The sequence below is a fragment of the Schistocerca cancellata genome, chromosome 4 (genome assembly GCF_023864275.1).
Source record: "Schistocerca cancellata isolate TAMUIC-IGC-003103 chromosome 4, iqSchCanc2.1, whole genome shotgun sequence".
Taxonomy (NCBI): domain Eukaryota; kingdom Metazoa; phylum Arthropoda; class Insecta; order Orthoptera; family Acrididae; genus Schistocerca; species Schistocerca cancellata.
In genome coordinates, this window is record NC_064629.1 from 891,293,820 (window position 1) to 891,314,949 (window position 21,130).

The 21,130-nt window shown below is 37.3% G+C and overlaps 1 protein-coding gene across 1 annotated transcript in view; it reads left to right on the forward strand.

The window, feature by feature from the left end:
- Window positions 1-842: 842 nt before the first annotated feature.
- LOC126185051 (uncharacterized) overlaps window positions 843-21,130 on the forward strand; it is a 707,909-nt gene continuing 687,621 nt past the window's right edge. Inside the window, exons 1-6 of the mRNA XM_049927806.1 lie at window positions 843-969; window positions 1,048-1,136; window positions 5,040-5,181; window positions 8,577-8,729; window positions 17,251-17,446; window positions 17,562-17,677. Of these exons, the coding sequence (XP_049783763.1) occupies window positions 961-969; window positions 1,048-1,136; window positions 5,040-5,181; window positions 8,577-8,729; window positions 17,251-17,446; window positions 17,562-17,677 (705 nt within the window). The 5' untranslated portion in view covers window positions 843-960. The remainder of the gene's footprint in view (window positions 970-1,047; window positions 1,137-5,039; window positions 5,182-8,576; window positions 8,730-17,250; window positions 17,447-17,561; window positions 17,678-21,130) is intronic.

Genomic DNA, 21,130 nt, shown 5'->3' on the forward strand with positions numbered 1-21,130 from the left:
AAAGTTGATGCTGGCTCTGTTAGATAGCTCTGTGGTGTACATAATGAAATGCAAATATAGATTGATCACTCAAAATAACGAAGTATTTGCTTATTATATCTGAGATTTATGAAATTTGCAGTTATAACATTATATAGTTGTTTAGTCTGAATTAATCCAATTATTAATTCATTTCCAGTTTTACTAACATTTATAATATATTTTCAAGTGGTGTGTACATGTATATCTTCAACACAGATTACATGTGAACAGTAAATACAGTAATGTTAACATGGCTGACTGTTTGAGTTTAGCATATATTTCAGTGGTAACAAATTTACAAGTAACTGACATAAACGTATAGACAAAGTTATGAATTTTAATATTTGTGTAATATGACAGAATATGGATCAGGTTGTTTAGTGAATACTGCATAATTCACTTCAATATAGTGTCTTTTGATTTACCGAACTACTCCTCTCTCTCTTCACACAAATGCACACACTGACACACACACGCACGCACACACACACACACACACACACACACACACACACACACACACACACACACACTGGTTTGTAGCCAAGGCTGAAAGTGCTAGATGCAAAATCAGATTGTGAAAAAACACAATATCTAAGTTTTCTCACATTTGTGTAGCCTAGAATCAAGGGAAATGCTGCATATCAACACATTTCAGCTTTACTTTTATATTTATCTTATAATTAGCAAAATGAAATATTTCTGAAACAGTGAAACACTGAAGTAATCTTATTCATTGTGTCAAACTGTGTGAATATATTAATCATGTCTGTCTTTCTCTCAACAGGTGGTGGAAAATTTAAGTATTTACCAAATGCTAGGTATGAATATGATTACTCCATTGATGTAAAAACACTGTTTGCTGGAACGAGTAGAAATGAATCCACACTACACATCAGTGCTGAGCTGTCTATAGAGTTCATATCAGAATGTGATGGAATGCTGAAGGTATGAAAAATTATATGTTGATTAAACAGAAAATTCAGTATGTGTATAACAATGTGCTAATAACATGGATTTCAACAGATCGAAGGCATTTCATTGAGGGATGATGGTAATAATGATCCTGATGCAGCTATAGCATTTTCGGTTGCTGTGACAGCACATCCATTAAGGTAAGGACAATTATTGAAATGTTAAGGGTGTGTACTAAACTCAAAAAAGACCATTTCTGTCACACTGTTAAGATACAATGTTGTTTAAAGAATTAGATGTCTATACCATTGAAAATTGTTGCCCCACAGTATGTGCCTGTAAACCAGACTTGAACAGTTTTTAGAATTCAAAGTCTAGTGCCAGCATGCATGCGCCCGAGGCCCCCCCCCCCCCCCCCTCCCACACACACACATAGTGCGGCATTTGCTTTTGCTGCTCTTGGTTTTTTGTGGTCATTCCACTTGGAAATCAGAGCTTGTACGGAAGGATATAGGTGTTCATTCTTTCCCGCACGCTCTACGAGATTGGAATAAAGGTCACTCTGGATCGTTACTCCTAGATATTTTATGGTATATACTGTTTCTAGCAACTCATCATCACTAGCATAGTTGTGCAGTAGTAGATTTATTTTCTTATTTATGCACATTCATCAATTCTCAGCAGATCACTTTGCAAATCTATACTTTCTTCAGGTGTTTATACTTTCTTGTAGACTGTTACATCATCCATGAACAGTCTTAAAGAGCTTCTAATGCTTTCTACTAGATCATTTTTATACAGTGTAAGTAGTGATGGTCCTATCTCTCTTGCTGGGGATACTCTGGAAATTACCTTTACATTTGTTGATTTTGTTCCCTCAAGAGCAATGAGTTGAGTTCTATTTGCAAGGAAGTCTAGTATTCAGTCATAAATCTGATCCAATACTTGGTAGCTCCTATTTTTTTTACTAATGGCAGTGTGGGATGGTGTCAAATGTCTTCCTGAAGTCAGGAAAATGGAATCAACCTTAGTACCATTGTTTACAGTGCTATGAATGTCATGAAGAAACAGTCCTCAAGATCTCTATTTGTGGAATCCATGTTGATTTTTATAGAGGAGATTTTCATCTCCAAAAAATCATAATTCTTGGGCATAAAACGTTCCATAATTCTACAACAGATTGACATAAACAATTTAGGCCTATAATTAGCACATCTCTCCTATGATCCATCTTGAAAATGGGAATGACCTGCACTTTTTTCCAGTCACTATGTATCCTTCATTGCTGCAGTGACCTAGATAAACTGTTGTCAGAAGGGTAGCAAGTTCTTCTGCATAATCTTTGTAGAAATGCACAGGTATATCATCTGGTACTGATGCATTTCCACAATTAGTAATTATAGTTGCTTTTCTGTTCCGTGATCAGCTATCTCAAAATCTACAATTCAGTTTCCATTCCATGATCAACTATCTCAAAATCTACCATATGGACACTCATACCGTGATTGAAAGGAGGGGCCAAATTACAATCTTCCACAGTGAAACGATTTCAAAACACTGAATTCAGTTCAGAAGACCGATTTCAGTATTTTGGCCTTCTCTCTGTTACTTTCCATTTTGGAGTCAGCAAAGTCACTGAGTGACTGAATAGATAATTTCAAACCACTTACTAATTTTACCACTTACTGATGTTACAAGTGCCCAAAAACTCTTAGGATTTTTAGTCAAATCAGTTGACAAAATTTTTCTTTCAAAATCATTGAATGGTTCTCTCATTGCTCTCCTTATGCTCATCTTTACTTCATTCAGCTTCTGTTTATCTAGGTTTTTGTCTTCTCTTGAATATATTATGAAGCTCTTTTTGTTTACTTAGCAGTTTCTTAACCCAGATATTAAACCACGGTGGGTCTTTCCCATTGTTTAAGACATAGCTTGGGACATATTTGTCCAAGGCATAATGAATGATGGTTTTGAATTTTTTCCATTTGTGCTCAGTTTCTTCATCCTCGGCAGTGAATATTTGATGCTGACTGCTTAGATACTTGGCAGTTTGTATCCTGTGACTGTTGCTAAGTAAAAATATTTTCCTGTCTATCTCAACATTTTTTGTTATACCCATAGTTGTAGTTGCTATCCGCTCTCCCAGTTGTATGTCAGATTCCGAGACTGGAGCCACTACTTCTCAATCAAGTAGCTCCTCAGTTTGCCTCACAATGGCTGAGTGCATCCCGCTTGCCAACAGCGCTCGGCAGACCAAATGATCATGCAGCCAAGTGCTAGCCTAGCCTGACAGTGCTTAACTTTGGTGATCTGATGGGAACCTGTGTTACCACTGTGGCAAGGCCATTCGCCCGTTATGATAGCATGTCTTTCTCAATCTATACCTGGCAGGATGAAGTCACCCCCTATTACAACAGCATGATCAGGGAAGTTATTATCGATATTCTAGTTCCCTTTGAACTGCTCCACTACTACAGCTTCTGACCCAGTCAGCCTATATATATATATATATATATATATATATATATATATATATATATATATATATATATATATATATACATACACTCCTGGAAATTGAAATAAGAACACCGTGAATTCATTGTCCCAGGAAGGGGAAACTTTATTGACACATTCCTGGGGTCAGATACATCACATGATCACACTGACAGAACCACAGGCACATAGACACAGGCAACAGAGCATGCACAATGTCGGCACTAGTACAGTGTATATCCACCTTTCGCAGCAATGCAGGCTGCTATTCTCCCATGGAGACGATCGTAGAGATGCTGGATGTAGTCCTGTGGAACGGCTTGCCATGCCATTTCCACCTGGCGCCTCAGTTGGACCAGCGTTCGTGCTGGACGTGCAGACCGCGTGAGACGACGCTTCATCCAGTCCCAAACATGCTCAATGGGGGACAGATCCGGAGATCTTGCTGGCCAGGGTAGTTGACTTACACCTTCTAGAGCATGTTGGGTGGCACGGGATACATGCGGACGTGCATTGTCCTGTTGGAACAGCAAGTTCCCTTGTCGGTCTAGGAATGGTAGAACGATGGGTTCGATGACGGTTTGGATGTACCGTGCATTTATAACATATTACATTTATTAGTCTTGAGCAATCCAGTGCCATGCATCTTTACCTGCTATTTTTTCAGGAGCCTTTTCTGTCACGTGTGAGGAAATTTGTACTGTGTGGGTGGTGGTGGTGGTAATGATTGAATTTATTTATTCTTTGTGTAGGTCCACCTCCACCACCACCCTTCTCTTCCTGAATTTCAATATTACCTACATAGGTGTTTCCATTTTCAGTATTAGTGTACTCTGGAGTTTTGACAATATCCATCTCTAAGAAATATCAGTGTGTTTGTTTCTTTTGCTATTTCTCTTCAACTGCAGAATTACTACACATCATTTACTTTGGTTTGGAGTCAGAGAACTGTTAACCACTTTTTAGCACTATGTTGAAAGTAAACCATACTAAACAGTATTAATTTTGCCTTCATTAGTGCACACTTGGCTGCTCATAAACCAGTTGTCAGTGGGTACACATGACACTTAAGAGATTCTGTAAGTGATTAAGCGGCTTATGTGGTCATTCTGTCTAGTATATCAAGTAAGATATGATTAATATTCATACAAAATATAGGGCAGTTTCTGAATATACATTATTTAAAATGTATATCGTGTATGAAAAAAGGGTTGTGGAAGGTTAAGCATGTTGTTATAGATGAACATAAGTGAATAGTATACTTATAAAAACTGTAACTCATTTTGGAGTAGTCGCTTTTCTTCTTGAGAGCTGATTAACAATGGCAAGAGCCACTGACAAATAAAATAAGTTCTCTGTATTTAATAGCAATTGTTTATTAGTGTGTGAATGGATAAATGTATCAATTTATCAAGTTTATTGTAATGTGATTGTCTAGACTCCTAGGGAGAACAGATAATTAATTTTCAGGCTCAGTAAACATGTGTTTGGTGTGTATCATTTGGAGCTAGCAATTATACACATACTGCACATAATAGTTTGCATGACTTACAATGGAAATTTCAAAAATAATCTGTAAAAATGTTTGGCAACTGATTCTGTTAAAGGTTTTCATTCCAAGATGGAACAATTTCTGAAGTTTGCCCACATCCAGAAGAGACGGCATGGGTACTTAATTTTAAAAATGGGATACTGTCAGCTTTGCAGAACTCTATGAAACGATTTGATGTAGATCATGAAACTGAAGAGGTGAGTCATTCTGTAATTTAATGTGTCTTAAATATGTTAATGTAAACTCCATTCTGTGTCTGTGTGGTTTATCTGCAAGTGCTAGTTGTAAGTTTCTTCTGCACATAGGCCCTACATATAATACTGAAAACATTTCCCAGAAAATGAGGACAACTTTTTACTTTTGTTGTCTTCACTTTCAGTCTATATAAGGCAAGAAAGAGATATGGAATGCATACTATAACTCTCCGTTGGTCCTTCTTAAAGTAGTTGAAAATTGTAGCAACACAAAGAGAAAGTTTTCTTATATTTCTGAAAATCAGCTTGGTTTTCAAAGAAGAAAAGGCATTGTAAATGCCATCAGAGAATCCACAGGAAAAATAAGCATCTCATTAGACCAGGGTACAAATGTTTCAGGAATATTCTGTGGTCTAACAAAAGACTTTGATTCAGTGAACCATTCAATACTCCTTTAAAAACTCGAGAGCTATGGGATGAAGAATACTGCATTACTGCAGTTATGATGAATGCTGCATTACAGCGGTTAAGCTCTTATTTGATGGAAAGGAAACAAAGAGTTATTTTATGACCAGATTCAGTTTACTACTCCAAATGGAAAACAATTTCCCAAGGGATTCTGCAGTGTCCATGTACCATTTCTTGTAGTATGTAAATGATTGACCATTAAATATTGATGCACACTCAGTTATATTCACAGAATGCACCTCAGTCTGCCAGAAAATTAGACTATAGCAAAAATTCCAGATAATTTACAGAATGTTACTGGAAAACTTGAATCCTGCTTCCATAAAAACAGACTAAAACTGAATGTCACAAAGACTCAGATACTGCAGTTTTGTCTCTAAATCAGCAATATGTCCTGTAAAAATAACTCATTGTGATTAAGTGAAGACAGAAGTAAATCATGTCATGCTCTGGCCCTATAGACTTCTTGGCAAATAAATTAAACATCCTAGCTTTTGCAATGTTTATTTTGTCTGTGTAAATTTGTTGAGTGTATTATTTGTAATTTTTAAAAAATAGTCATAGATATCATTTTCACTTGTATAAAAATTGACTTGTTTACTGTTTGATACATAATTCGCTTTTCTAGACAACAGGACCAATAAAATACAATACAGAACCATGCACTCTTCACATTAACTTCCAGAAACAACCATATATGAAATGTTTGGAAATTTAAATTTCAAATAGTTACATACTTTTCAAAGCCATTGTTTAGAAATTGTTAAAGAAAATGTATCTGTCATAAATAGTCATACAAATATTTCCAACAATAAAATATGAACTCTGCATAGTTATGTTAGGCTTCTCTTTTTCTATCTAACTTTCAAGTATTAAGTAAATGTAAATGTTCACAAGCAGAAAACACACATCTTAATCTTCATTTCAGTGTTAATCTAATTAATTGCCCTATTTTGTTTGGAGACAGTATAATTACTTGATATCCGCACATAGCTGCATGGTAATCAGTAGTAATATAACTCATATACATGCTCTTATATTATGTGACTCTATATTTAGTAAAAAAAATTCTATTCATAGAGAAGAAAATATATGAATCTTTTGCCCAATGTTACATGTGAACTATCAAATAAAAACTTCATCAGTTTGCTTTCACATTAAATTCTGTTGTGTGTCAATCATTCTACATTTTTATGAAAGTGATCAAATATTTTGGTAAAAACTTTACTCAGACCTTTTTAAACTAAAGTCAATTTTCGGGAAAGGTGAACACTGTGATGTGTTTCTGCTGTTTTTCTTAATTTATGAAATTCCACAACATTATGATTTATTGTACAAAATGCTCCATTGAACATAAAATTAACTAACTAACTAACTAAATTGATAATAATAAAATGTAAGTCAAAATATAGCAGAAACTGGACTATTATGTCAAATTTTCTTCATATTTTGAAATTTTTTTGAAAGGAAATGAATTTCTGCCAGGAAAATTTGACTTTTGGTGTTTATTTTGTGTGTTATAAAGGAAAACTGCATGAGAATGAATATTTTAAACTACTTCAAAGAATTATCATTACAACCAAATTTTTCACATAAAGTTAGACTGCAAAACATTTTGGTCTAACATTTAAAATGAAAGTGATATAAATAACATTTATTTTTCAACATATTCTCACTGGGCTGTGAAACTAATTCATCAAAGCTTTCTCATGTGTAATTTTTGATAAAAAAATGTACTGAACATATTCCTTTGGAATTTTTAGATATAGTGCAGTTTGAATTATGAGTGTTTCAGCTCTGCACATTTGTGATAATTGCTGCTGTGTTACACTTCTTCGACACTCTTTTGGGTTATTAGTAGGCTGTATGCCAACATATAAGCTCAACAGTCCATTCCTAATTAGTGAAAAATGATGGATAAGGGTCCTCTCACATTTTCATCAACTTCAAATTAATTAAATTTAGTGTTAATTCCTCCTTAATTAACTTGACAGTCACACAATGCCCAGTTTTGTCCAATGTTGTGGATGTTGAAAACTTTGATAGTTGTAACAACTGTAAAAACATAAACTACTACACTTAATGACTTAAATTTTTAGATTTCTGTTTCAGTAGAATGTTCTAAATTGTGAGAACAAAGTTGATGTCACAATGTTTGGTTGCATCCAAGATCCTTGCAGACTACTCTCATATACTGACTATGTAGCAATCCATATGCCTGCCAAAATGTGAATAATGAGGTTTTTCTGGTGCAATGAGTAGTTACTTATTCAAAGAGATTTTGGACATATAGTAGATGTAGTTTACTTACTGTACTGATATATGGGCTGCACACACACTCATGAGTTTGAAGAGTATCACTGGAGTGAGAATGGCGGCAGTTGTTAACAGCAGATAACGAGAAATGCATCTAGCCAGAAATAAGTGAATAACAAAAACAATAACAAAGATGTACTGTTTTGTCTGAATTATATCCACCTGTGATACATAGGCATAAAAGGATGATGACCTGTTGCTCTCTAGGAGAAATAGCAGAACATGGTACTTGTTATATTTAAAGTCCACATTAATCTGTTTCTTCCCTTATAACTGCCAGGGTAAATCAGTTCAAAGTCAGGAGAAATGCAAAGGCATACCACCTATAATATGACTATGCCTGGTAAAGTACTGTGATGTTCAAACAAATCTTCAGATAGAGGACGGTGTTACTGTACTAAGTACATGTCCTACAAAAAGTGAATATGGGAGTTAAACACAAAAGAAAGCTTGTAATGTATTTAACACAGTTATCTTTCATAGTTATTACTTATAATCGTGTCAAGGGCACATTTGGGTAGTGTATTGTACAATATAGTTTTTATATGTTTTTATTTTTTTAAATTATATTCTGCACTTTAATGACTCACTATGCAACTACCCTTTTTTTTCAGATGGATGTGAATGGAAATTGTCCAACACACTACAGCCTTGTTGGTGCAGAAAAAACTACACTGATTATTAAGAAGGTTAAAGAAATTGGATCTTGTAACAACAGATACCAGCATCAGTCAGTGATTCAGACAACACCATATTCATTTAGATCGGTTAGTATCACAAAATTTCAATATAAATGACAGCTTAATTAGACACTCACATACTTTTCTTAAATAATCATGTTTCATGGACAGATGAGTGAAGGTAAACATTCAACATTATAGCACTAAAAGTAGTAGATGATGAGTTTTGGTACTTGGGCAGCAAAATAACTGATTATGGCTTAAGAAAATGGGAAATAAACTGCAGAAAGAATTAATATCTACATTAATCTAAGTGTTAGGAAGTCTTTTCTGAAGGAATGTGTCTAGAGTATAGCTCTGTACAGAAGGACTATGTGAGTGATAACTAAAAAGAGAACAGAAGCTTTAGAAATGTGGTGTGGTAGGAGAATGCTGAAAATTAGATGGGCAGACTGAATAACTAATGAGAAGGTAGTGAATCAAACTGGGGGGAAAAATTTATGCTACAAACTAACTAAAAGAAAAAACTGGTTGATGGGATGCATCATGAGGAATCAAGAAATAGTCATTTTTGTAATGGGAGGAAGTATGGAGGGTAAAAATTATAGAATCAAACTGGGAGAATAAAGAAATTTATGGCACAAACTGACTAAAAGAAGGGACTAGTTGATGGGACACATCCTGAAGCATCAAGAAATTCTGTTGATTCACCATTGACCACTTACAGTGGAATAGGTTTGTAGATTAAATATACAACTAAGAATAAGTTTTACAGTAATTTTTTTACAATTTACTTCCATATCTGTTGGAAATATCCTTAAGTACCAATATAAATCTTGTTTGTTTCAAATAGTTCAGCTATCTTGAAAATGTGTGTTTCAGTTACGAATCATCTTAATTTTGAAAATATATTAGGACAATGTCCAAGCAGATATTATAAGTTTATTAAAAACTTCTGAACCTGTTATTTTGTGTGAGTTTGCAGTCTTTGAGAGTTTGTATCATGGTATATTGAGGTTCAGTTTGCCTCTGGTATTTTAAGGGTGTGTATTCTCTCGGGTGGCGAACTCATTTAAGTTACTTTTGATGTAAAGCATTGCAGTTAATACCTGGAGCTTGGTAAAGAGGGTACAGCAGCGTACTTTAGGTGTAACTTTGCTCAGTGTTCTGATCACCGTGCCCCCCCCCCCCCCAAACACACACCTTTTTTCAGAATTTCACTCTGGAGGCAGGAATGTCCCCATAGCAGATGCCGCAGTAAATGTGTGACTGAAATAGGCCAAAAATAGGCCAATATATGCAACCTTCAGAGACTTGCCAGTGACTGATGAAGGCTGAGGCCAGAAGTATTACAGGAATGTAAGATATATTGCAGGGAGAGTTCCCACCTGTGCAGTTCAGAAAAGCAGGAATCAGTGGGAATGATCCAGATGGCACAGGCTGTTAAGCAGTCATTGAAATGAAGAACATTGTGTTGTGCAGTGTACCCAGCAATTGGGTGGTCCATCTGTTTCTTGGCCACAGACATCTGCAGCCATTCATGCGGACAGACAGCTTGTTGGTTGTCATGCCTACATAGAATGTGGCACATTGGTTGCAGGTATATTTTTGTGAATTTTTTCAGATGTACTTCTACGTTATTTATGTATTTTTATGTGTTTCTATCCTCCAGCATGGATCTTTCCTCCTTCCATCTTCATCAGTACAGAAAAGTTTTCTTATCCCTAGGCAAAACCCTGTTCCTGCTACGTTTACTGGCTCATAGAATCCCCCCAAATGCCCTTACCATCAAATCATCCATCTCCAGCTGCCACACTTCCTTCCTCAATGACCTCCATCTGTTCAGATTCTGCCAGTCCTTAACCCTCATCAACATAGTCCTGCAAAACCATATCAATCAATCCTTGTAATACCTCCTTTCCGTCTGTAAAATTCTCCTGCTATGCAATCCCAAATGCCTGGATCCCACATCACACATTGAAACACTTGCCCTTCAAGAACTAGAGCAACATGCATAATGCTACCTTAAAAAAACTCTCCACCCTGTTCACTTCCTAACTCTGCCATGGACTACCACTATCCACCACCTCTACAACAACCTCCAAACCTCCCACCCATCCCCTCATAGCTAACAAACCCTGCCTTGCAGACCTACTATATTTTCCTCACCTTCAAACACTCCCTCCCATCACCATACAGAAATCAGAACCTAAACAGACCCTAAACACAGTCGTGAACCTTTCCTCCAACCGCAGATGTATCAGTCCTTTCCAAAAGCCTCACCTTTTGCCTGGCCCCAAATTCAATCACGCAGGACTTGTTAAAGACCTTCTCTCCTTATCCCAGTCCATACAATTAACAAATTTCCACTATCAATCCTACCAGACTCAACCAAAGACCAATGCTGAATCCTACCTGACTCAGTCCACTCCTCCATCCAACCACTGTCCCCTAATCACTCCTTGCTAACTTTCCAGAATTTCTTAACCTTGAACCTTGCCTCTACGTCATTCCCCAAATCCCTCAACATGCAAAGTATCCTTACATCTACAGAAAGAACTACAATCCACCACCTAAAAACTGATCCTGACCTTATAATCCTACATGCTGACAGGCTCCACCACTGTTGTTTTGAACTGTAAGGACTAACTGACAGAAAGATTCCTCCAACTGTCAGATTCATCCACCTACAAACCCTGCCACAGTGACCCCATTCCAGAAATCCAGCAGGATATCCAGTCTCTCCACAAATCCTTAGCTCCATCCCAGAACCTCTCCCCAGAGCCGATCTCTCTCCTCATCACTACCACTGCACTCCTACCTTCTACATGCTTCTTAAAGTCCATAAACCCAACCACTCAGGACACCCCAATGTGGCCAGTTACTGTGCCTCCACTGAGAGAATCTCTGCCCTCATAGACCAACACCTTCAGCCTATTACCCGCAACCTACCCTCCTACTTAAAAGATACCAACCATTTCCTCCATCAACTCTCCACAGCTCCTGTTCCTTTACCACATGGTGTTCTGATGACCACTATTTATGACACCTCCCTTTACACTAACATCGTTAATGTCCATGGCCTTACCACTGTTGAACACTACATTTCCCAATGCCCGACAGATTACAAACCTACACCCTTCTTCCTATTCACCATGACCAACTATATCCTGAGCCACAACTACTTCTCCTTTGAAGGCATTACCTACAAACAAATCCAAGGTACGGCTATGGGCATGCATATGGCACCATCTTATGCCAACCTATTTCTCGTCCATCTAGAGGAATCCTTCTGGAACACCCAGAATCCCAAACTCCTCACCTGGTTCAGATTCATTGATGGCATCTTCATGACATGGTTTGAGGGTGAGGACAACTTATCCATATTCCTCCAGAATCTCAACACCTTTTCCCCCATTCACTTTACCTGGACCTCCAACAGGCCATATTCCTCAGTGTTGACCTCCACCTCCAAGATGCTAAATCAGTACCTCTGTCCACATTGAACCTCCAATGACTAGCAGTACCTCCACTTTGACAGCTGCCACCTATCCCATACCAAGAATTCCCTTCCATACAGCTTAGCCACCCACGGTCACATTTGCAGTGACGAGTGGTCCCTCTCGAAATACACTGAAGGTCTCACTGTGGCCTTCACAGACCAAAGTTATCCTCCCATCCTTGTACAATTGTGCAAAAACAGATATCCCATTCCTTATTTCTCCAATCACCTACCACCTCCCGAAGTCCCACCATCCAGCTACAGAAGAGCATTCCCCTCATGACTCAGTATCACCCAGGATTGGAGCAACTGAATCACATTCTCCACCAGGATTTTGACTACCTCTCATTGTGCCTTGAAATAAAATGTCCTCCCCACCATCCTTCCCACATCTCCCACATTGATATTCCACTGCCCACTAAACCTACACAATATCCTCATCCATCCCCACACATCCCCTGCTCACAACCCCTTGCCTTATGACTCATATCCCTGTAATAGATCTAGATGCAAGACCTGTCCCATACATCCTCCCACCACCATCTACCCAAGCCCAGTCACAAGCATCACATACCCCATCAAAGGCTACCTATGAAACCAGTCATGTGATCTACAAGCTAAGCTGCAACCTCTGTGCTACATTCTATGTGGGCATGACAACCAAGAAGCTGTCTTTCCACTGTCAAACTGTGGCAAAGAAACAGCTGGATCACCCCGTTGCTAAGAATGCTGCCCTACATGACATTCTTCATTTCAATGACTGCTTCACACCCTGTGCCATCTAGATCCTTCCTGTCAATACCAGCTTTTCTGAATTGTGCAAGTGGGAACTCTCCCTGCAACACATTCTATGTTTCCATAGCCCTCCTGGTCTCAACCTTAGTCATTGTACTTGCCCATCTAGCCCCTTGTCTATTCTCATTCCAGCACTACAGAGTACTCTTTCCACCAATGTACCCACAGTCTTTTCACTTCATTCCTTTTCTGCTACCCCCCCCCCCCTCCCCTCTAGCCCTCTGTCTAACCACCTGACTGCACCCAGCTGCCGCCCTACCCTCACTCTGCCTTGTCCATGCCATGCTCCCACAAGCAGCATTTCAGCAACCCTCACTTGTGCTGTTATCCCTCCCCTTCCCCAGCTCCAGCCTCCTTAGTTCCACCAACCAGTTGCTTCTCCCATCATGCGCTGCTGCTCACAGTGCAGCCTCTGCAGCCATATACTGCAGTCATGTGTGTGTGAGAGTTGCATTTGCATGAGAGGGTGTGTGTATGTTGTCTATTTTTGATGAAGGCTTTGTTGGCCAAACGCTCACTTTGTGACAGTCTTTTTGTAGTGCCTATCTGCGAACATTGTCTCCACTATTTGGTGAGTAGGAACTATCCTTTTCATACTACCGTTGCATATAACATCAAACAGACTTTGGTTATTTGTCCATTTACCAGTGTAATTAAATCCACTTTTTATGCTGATTCTAAGTGCCACCTAGACTTCGAGTTACAGTATAACACCCTTTGTTACTGAGTATTGTGGTTTTTAATTATTGGCACCTTACATACTTCACTATACTGTAAATATTGCACTGTTTTCAATGGTAACCATTTTATTTCTTCTGTTTTTAATGTTTTCTTGTTTGTTACTACTTAATGAAAAGCCTGTGCTCGGTATATGGTTACCTCGGATTGTAGATGTGGAATATAGTTCCTTACAATTTAAATAACATAAATCTAGTAGAAAGTTCATTACATTGTCATTTGCTATAGTACTATAGAGGCACATCTTTGGAGAACTTCGTAGCACCATCTGTAACAATAGTGCTGCATATGTGGCTAGTTTTCTGACAGCTGTCATTGATCTACATCCTTGTTCCTGTAACATTACAAGTGGCACACCTGGTTAGTGATAGACTGTATGTAACCATGGGGGCCTACGTTAGGTGAGATCACATCTATGTACCACTTACCAAATGCACTTTGTAAATCTTTATTTTGTCACAATCCCTATGAAATGTTTCTTTATTTTGTCATGAACTACATAGATTTTTTTTCAGTTTGTACATGACAATGAGAGTGATTCAGCTGAACAGATTATGACAATGAGTAACACCAGATGACTGGTATACATGGAATAAAAGTTTCATTGATATGTGTCATAGAATGGAAATTTAAATATAAAATGTACTTCACTATTCTTCACTTCCATTATGCAATTTTCTGTATTTTAGATATGAAGATGACTCATCAGTGAGCTGAAACTAGTTGTCAAATAAAGCAATTTTAGTGATCTTGACCTTGTATTTTCTATCCACATATTTTAACATGACAGATTGCAAATCATCCCATTTGACAATGTCAAATAACTATGTAACCCATTAGGCTAGCAGTGAAAGTATTTGATCCTTTTGAAACATTCATCAAATATTTTGATTTGACAGTCTAATGTTTCAGTTAGCTGCTCCAGTTTTCTAGTCAGATTATTGATCACGTATATAATAAGTGCATCTATTCTGCATGAAAACCATCATTAAAAATTGTTACAGTTTGTGTCTTTTATTACTTGTTTGACACAAAACTAGTTAGTTTGTGTTTTGTATTTATCTGATACTGTACAACATATGTTAGAGTTTATGTTGAGTACTAGAAGCACTTCCTCATCATTTCATTCACTCTTCAAACAGAACCCATTCGTGTAAGCTTGATTTTCTCCACATGTAATCTTATGGTGATTATCATAGGTGTAAGTTAGAGGAAGTAATATTTTCCCTACATCATACTGGAATGTCGGCTTTTGCAATTTTGAAAATCTCTGCATTGCACAATTCTATTGTCTGTTCATATAAGAGTCAGTTTCCAGACATCATCATTGCTTTACTTCACATGTCCATAAATGCATACATTGATATAAATGTGTAGATAAGGAATTATCAATTATTTCCTACAAAAACAAACTATAGACATTAACAATTTTACAAAGAGACATTACTGCTTGAAATATGCTGTTGAATAACACCATTTCTCTATTAATAAAACCTTCAGTTTGTTTTTAAGGTGTTTAAATTAGATATCTTAAGATTGTATGGTAGTCTGCTGTAAAATAATTGTTTCTGTTTTCTGTGAACTGTAGTCTGTAAATTTTTTATTTGTTGTAATTCTGTGAAAATTTTGTTTTACCCATATAATATAGTTATGTACATTGCTTCCAGAAAGGATTTGTGACTATGGAGTGTGAACTGATATGAAACTGCAGATTAAAACTGTGTGCTGGACTGAGACCCACATTCCAGTACAATGTAAGGAAAATATTATTTCCTCTAATTTACACGTAAGATAATGACCATAAGATTACATGTGGAGAAAATCAAGCTTTGGATTTTGCTGGTATGTGTACTCAATGACTGAGCTACCAAAGCACATCTCACACCCCATCCTCATAGTTTTGCTTCCACCAGTAACTTATATCTTACCTTCCATAATTCACTGACATTCTCCTGCAAATTTTGGAAGGTAGGAGATGGGATACTGGCAGAAGTAAAGCTGTGAGGGTGGGGTGTGAGACATGCTTGGATAGCTCAGTCAGTAGAGCACTTTTCCAACAAAGTAAAGGTCCTGAGTACAAGTCTCGGTCCGGCACTCGGAGTTCATCTGAGAGTGCACATTCCACTGCAGAATGAAAATTTCATTCTGGAAATATACCTCTCTGCAATATGCTTTCTTCTACGAGTGCTAGTACTACAACCATCTCAGGAGAACTTATGTGAAGTTAGAAAGGTAGGAGATGAGGTACTGATAGGTAGGATATGAGGTACTATTGGAAGTAAAGCTGTGACAATGGGCTGTAAGTCATGCTTGGGTTGCTCAGCCAGCCGAGCACTTGCCCAGAGAAAGGCAGAGATCCTGAGTTCGAGTCTTGGTCGGGCACACAGTTTTAATCTGACAGGCAGTTTCATGTACATTGCTGTGTATTACATTATCTTCTGGGTTTAGCTTCACTGTCATGATTTCCTGCTGGATGTATGTAGAGTTGATGGTAAGTACTTTAACCACCCCTGATCTCAATACCATTGTGAAGTTGTTGATATATCAATCCAAAATATGTATGCCTTAAGGTATCATGGGCCAGGAAGGCTGAGGCATATTTCAATAGATATATATTAATACTGAATTTCTTACAAATATAAACTATTTGCTCTTTCCATGACTGGTTTTCATTGACAATAATACTCAAAAAATTGGTCAAACAAGGGTTTTGTAAACAATGAAACCAGTCTATGGACTGAAGACACCAGCAGCAGCAACACCAATATTCTGCTGCTAAATCTCAGTCTAACATCTGGCTTCTACTCAGCTAGATTTTCAATGTTATTTCACTCTAGATTATTTGGACAGCTACTTCTGGATGTGTCAAACTTGTGACTGTTTCCATTGACTGATAACTGATCATTTAGATAATTAATATATTTTGTGTCTCTTTGTACATATTAAATTATATTTATTTGCATTGGAAGTCAATTGACCTGTGCACCAAGTGCTGATCATCTGCATCTTATATTGGTTTTTGGAACCATTTTCTGACAGCCTCACTAAATAACTGCATCATTTGCAACAATCATCAGGGACCCAGAAATTTAATATCCCATGTCATTTATACTTATCATGAACAGTAACAGTTCTACTGCATTTCTGTAAGGTAAATAAGATGATACTATTGATTCTGATTATTTCTCTCCATTAGGAATGATATACTGATATTGGTGGAGTCTTCAATCCATTTGCATTCCTCTTCATATATTCCATAAGTATGTGTTTTTTCAATGAGTTACAGTACCAAACTCTATCAAAGGCTTTCCAGAAGTCATGAAACATGTGATAGATATAGTCTATAATATCTACAACCTTCTGGAACTAGTAAGCAAGCAGAGTTTCACATGATTATTGCTTGTAGACTACACATTGATTTTTACAAAGGACCTGTTCAATGTTCATATTAACTCTGTGCAGCTGATCCTGTCAAAATTATGTCACCTTAAATTTGTGGATTGTTTTGTTTGTAAATGCATTAAAAATGAATTATTCAAAAACTAAAATCTAAATTATGTTTTTTTCCCATAGAATTTCCAGCCTCTTCCAATTATGAAGTCAAACAGTTCATGTCAACTGCATGTGGACCACAATATATACAGCAAAATTGATTGTGAAGAAGTTCACTTATTCCAACCATTTTCATATAAGCAAAGTGGAGCGAAAACTATAATTCATCAAGTTTTGACTCTTACCTCAGAGTCAAATGTAACAATTGATGACATAGGTATGAAAATTTGAAGCTAATAATGTTCAAATTTTAATTTCAAAAGTAAAAAATTTAAAAAAGGAACATTTGGAAAAGTTGAAAAATAAAATTAAAGTTACATGTTTGTTTACAGATACAATCACTAGAAGAACATCCCTTTCATTTGACCATATACAAACTCCAAAGCCTATGTCTGCTGATCTTGGAACATCAAGAGACCTTCTTATGTTAATGTGTGAACTGAATGATGTAAGTTGTGTACTTAAGTATCATTTGCATCTCATGTTGCAGAACTCTTTGGGAGGGGAAGACAACAATTATCAATATATTTTTCACAAGTAAGGTCCATTACAGTGTTTTCTGTGTAATATAGTATAACATATAAACTGCATTCAAATAAATTTGAATGTAAAATATAATATCTTAGCAACACAAAAGATACAGTGCAATATAAATACATACTTAATATTGAACGTTTCCTGATTATCATTACAAATCAAATCACAGTACCTCTACACACACTTATGGGCCTCAGTAATCATTTCACTCAATTATCATAGCTGCAAATAGACCACAATATTAAGAGACATAACAGGATTATGACATCATGTAGTAATATGACCTATGGGTCATAATATGACCTTATGTGAAACCTTCCTTATCCCATAATATTGTGAGTTATTTGCATCTACGAAAAATGCACTCTAGGACAAACAAAGACATGCCACAAAGGAATTATCTGAGTGGGATGGAAATTGGTAGATGTGAAGTACCTTTTTATTTTTTTCCCCCAATCAGTCTTCTGACTGGTTTGAAGTGGCCTGTCATGAATTAATTATTAAATCTTTTTCTCATGGTAACCTCCCCCTTCGAGGTCCCCTCCCGGAGATCCGAATGGGGGACTATTCCAGAATTTTTTGCCAATGAAGAGATCATCATGACACTTCTTCAATTACAGGCCACATGTCCTGAAGATACACATTATGTGTCTTTAATGCAGTGGTTTCCATTGCCTTCTGCATCCTCATGCTGTTGATCACTGCTGATTCTTCTGCCTTGAGGGGCAGTTTCCCACTCCTAGGAGAAGAGAGTGCCCTGAATCTCTGTCCACTCCTCCACTCTCTTTGACAAGGGCATTGTCAGAATGAGGGTGACTTCTTATGTGGAAAGTCTTTGACCACCAATGCTGATTATTAATCAAAATTTAAGCAGCAGCGGGATTTGAACCCAGTACCGAAGACGTTTTGATTACGAATCAAAGACGTTACCCCTAGACCATAGGTCTAGGTCACATTAGGACATCAGAATCGTTTGCTGGTCAGAGGGCCCTGACGATAATGCTCCAAAATCCAAATATTATCAACTGAAGAGAGGCCCAAAGACCTTGCTGACCAAGGCAGAATTTGGCAAGCACAAAGACAAGCAGTAGAAACTCTTGCTATATGTGGGCAGACATTATCTTGCTGAAAGGAAAGCACAGAATAGCTTGCCATGAAGGGCAACAAAACTATGCTGCTGTGATATAAGGGTGCCGCAGATGACAACCAAAGGGGTCGTGCTATGAAATGAAATGGTGCCCCAGACTGTTACTCCTGGTTGTCAGACAGGATGGCAGGTGACATTCAAATTGGTATCCCACCGCTGTGCGTAGTCTCTCCAGACATGTCTTCAGGGCTCAGTTTGAAGTGGGACTCATCACTGAAGAGGGACTCATCAGTGGAGATAATTCTACTCTTGCCAGTGAAATTCCAGGCTGGATGTGCCCAATACCACTTCAAAAGTGCTTGTTGGTGTACAGAGGACAATGGTAGTCAGTAGAAGGGGTGCCATGATCTCAGCCCCTTTCTGTGAGCCACCTATTAATGGTCCTTTGGCCACTGAAGCACAAGTTGCATGTTTAATCAATGATAATGATGAATCCAGAGTTGTGAGTGCCTCTCTGATGATTGCTTGGTCATCAAATTCTGTCGTCTCCCTAGGTCGAGCACTTCCATCTTGACACTCTGTTTGGCTGTGGTTCACACATTCCTTCCAACGTTGTCAAATAGTGGCATCGCTCCTATTCAGATGTCAAACAATTTTTTGATTACTATAACCAGCTTCCTTGAGCCCCACTGCATGTCCTCTCTCAAATGATGACATCTCCGTATATTTTTTACGCACCTGTTTGCGTGGCGTAGTTACTGTCCAACTGAGTACATGGAATGAAATTTACAATAATTTAAGCCCTGGTATTGACATGTCCCCATTTACTATTTTTGCCATCTGTGTGTGAAATTGTGCTGCAGCATCGCACTTTCAGCCATCAGCCACCGAAGTTTACAGTTTTGCATTTTCCATTGATACCCGTATGAATATTGATTTGTGGCCAATTTGTGTAACTCCTTCATGGTGCATCTTTTTTTTAAGTGTGTTGTTGAATGTTATGAGCCAAATAATGTCATACAGACAAATTTCTTAAAGCAAAGGAAACTGAAACTGCACCCCAATGAAGATGGAAGAAAACTAACTTTTGGGACTGCAGGATCCTACATGTGGAGAAACAAAGGAATATGTTACCTGTAATGGAACCACTGATACATCATGTAGAAAGTTATTTAGTAGTGTGGCTGAAGGGGAACACAATAGTACAAGACCAGAATCAAGTGAACAATGAAATGACAGCAAATGGAAAACAAAAAAAGAAGCAGTTAGTGGAGATAAAGAAAAATAGAAATAAAAACATATGCCAGAAAATGTAAAGGATGAAAAATAAATGGTGATATTTGAAGGAGTGGCAAAGGTTACAATGGAGGAAAGGAGGAATTTCAAAGTTATTAGAGCAGAGTAATTTCTGATGCTATCAGAACCACAAATTTTAAACAGTCTACTTTCAGGGGAGGCATTCTGAGAATGAAAAAATCTTCAGATCATCCAAAAACTGGTTCCACTGTTTACATTTTTACTGTTTAATTTAGCTTACAGATTCCACTATTTAAACTTTAAAAAATAATTATGAGACATGGGAAGAATGATTGCTTAAATACCTCTGTGTCTGCTGTAATTAATTTGGCCTCATTTTCATGGTCACTGTGGGGATGATACATAGTGGGCTGTAGTATGTTCTTAGCTTACACACCTAAAACTAGTCATCATAACTACATAAGTAGGCTTCAACAGGATAGGTACCTTCCAGAATCTGTCATTTGAGGTTTTTCAGCGTTTTGTGATGCTCTTCTGTGAATTAAGTAGACCTGTGATCATCTGTGCTGCACTTTGTATGTGTTCAGTATCTTCTGTTAATCATATCTGTTATGGATTTCTCACATTTCAGCAATATTCTAGCATGGGTCACACAAGTGTTTTGTGAACAATCTTCTTTGTAGACTGACTGTATTTTCCCTGTATTCTATTAATCAACAAAAGTCTTATACCCACTTTATTTACTATTGAGCCTTTGTGATCATTACAGTTCATAGCACACCAAATTTTTATGCCAAGGCATATACAAGAATTAAATGAATATCAGTTCTCCAGATTTTGATGACAGTATTGCAATAGGTGACTGAATTATAGGACATCAATTAAATTTAATGGTTTAAAGATGGCTAGAACATAAACTCACAGAAGTTCCCAGAAACAGGAAGCAGAAAAATTACTGAACTAAAATGCGTAGGTTGCATGATTTAAGAACATCTACAATTAAAAAATCTAAATATACAA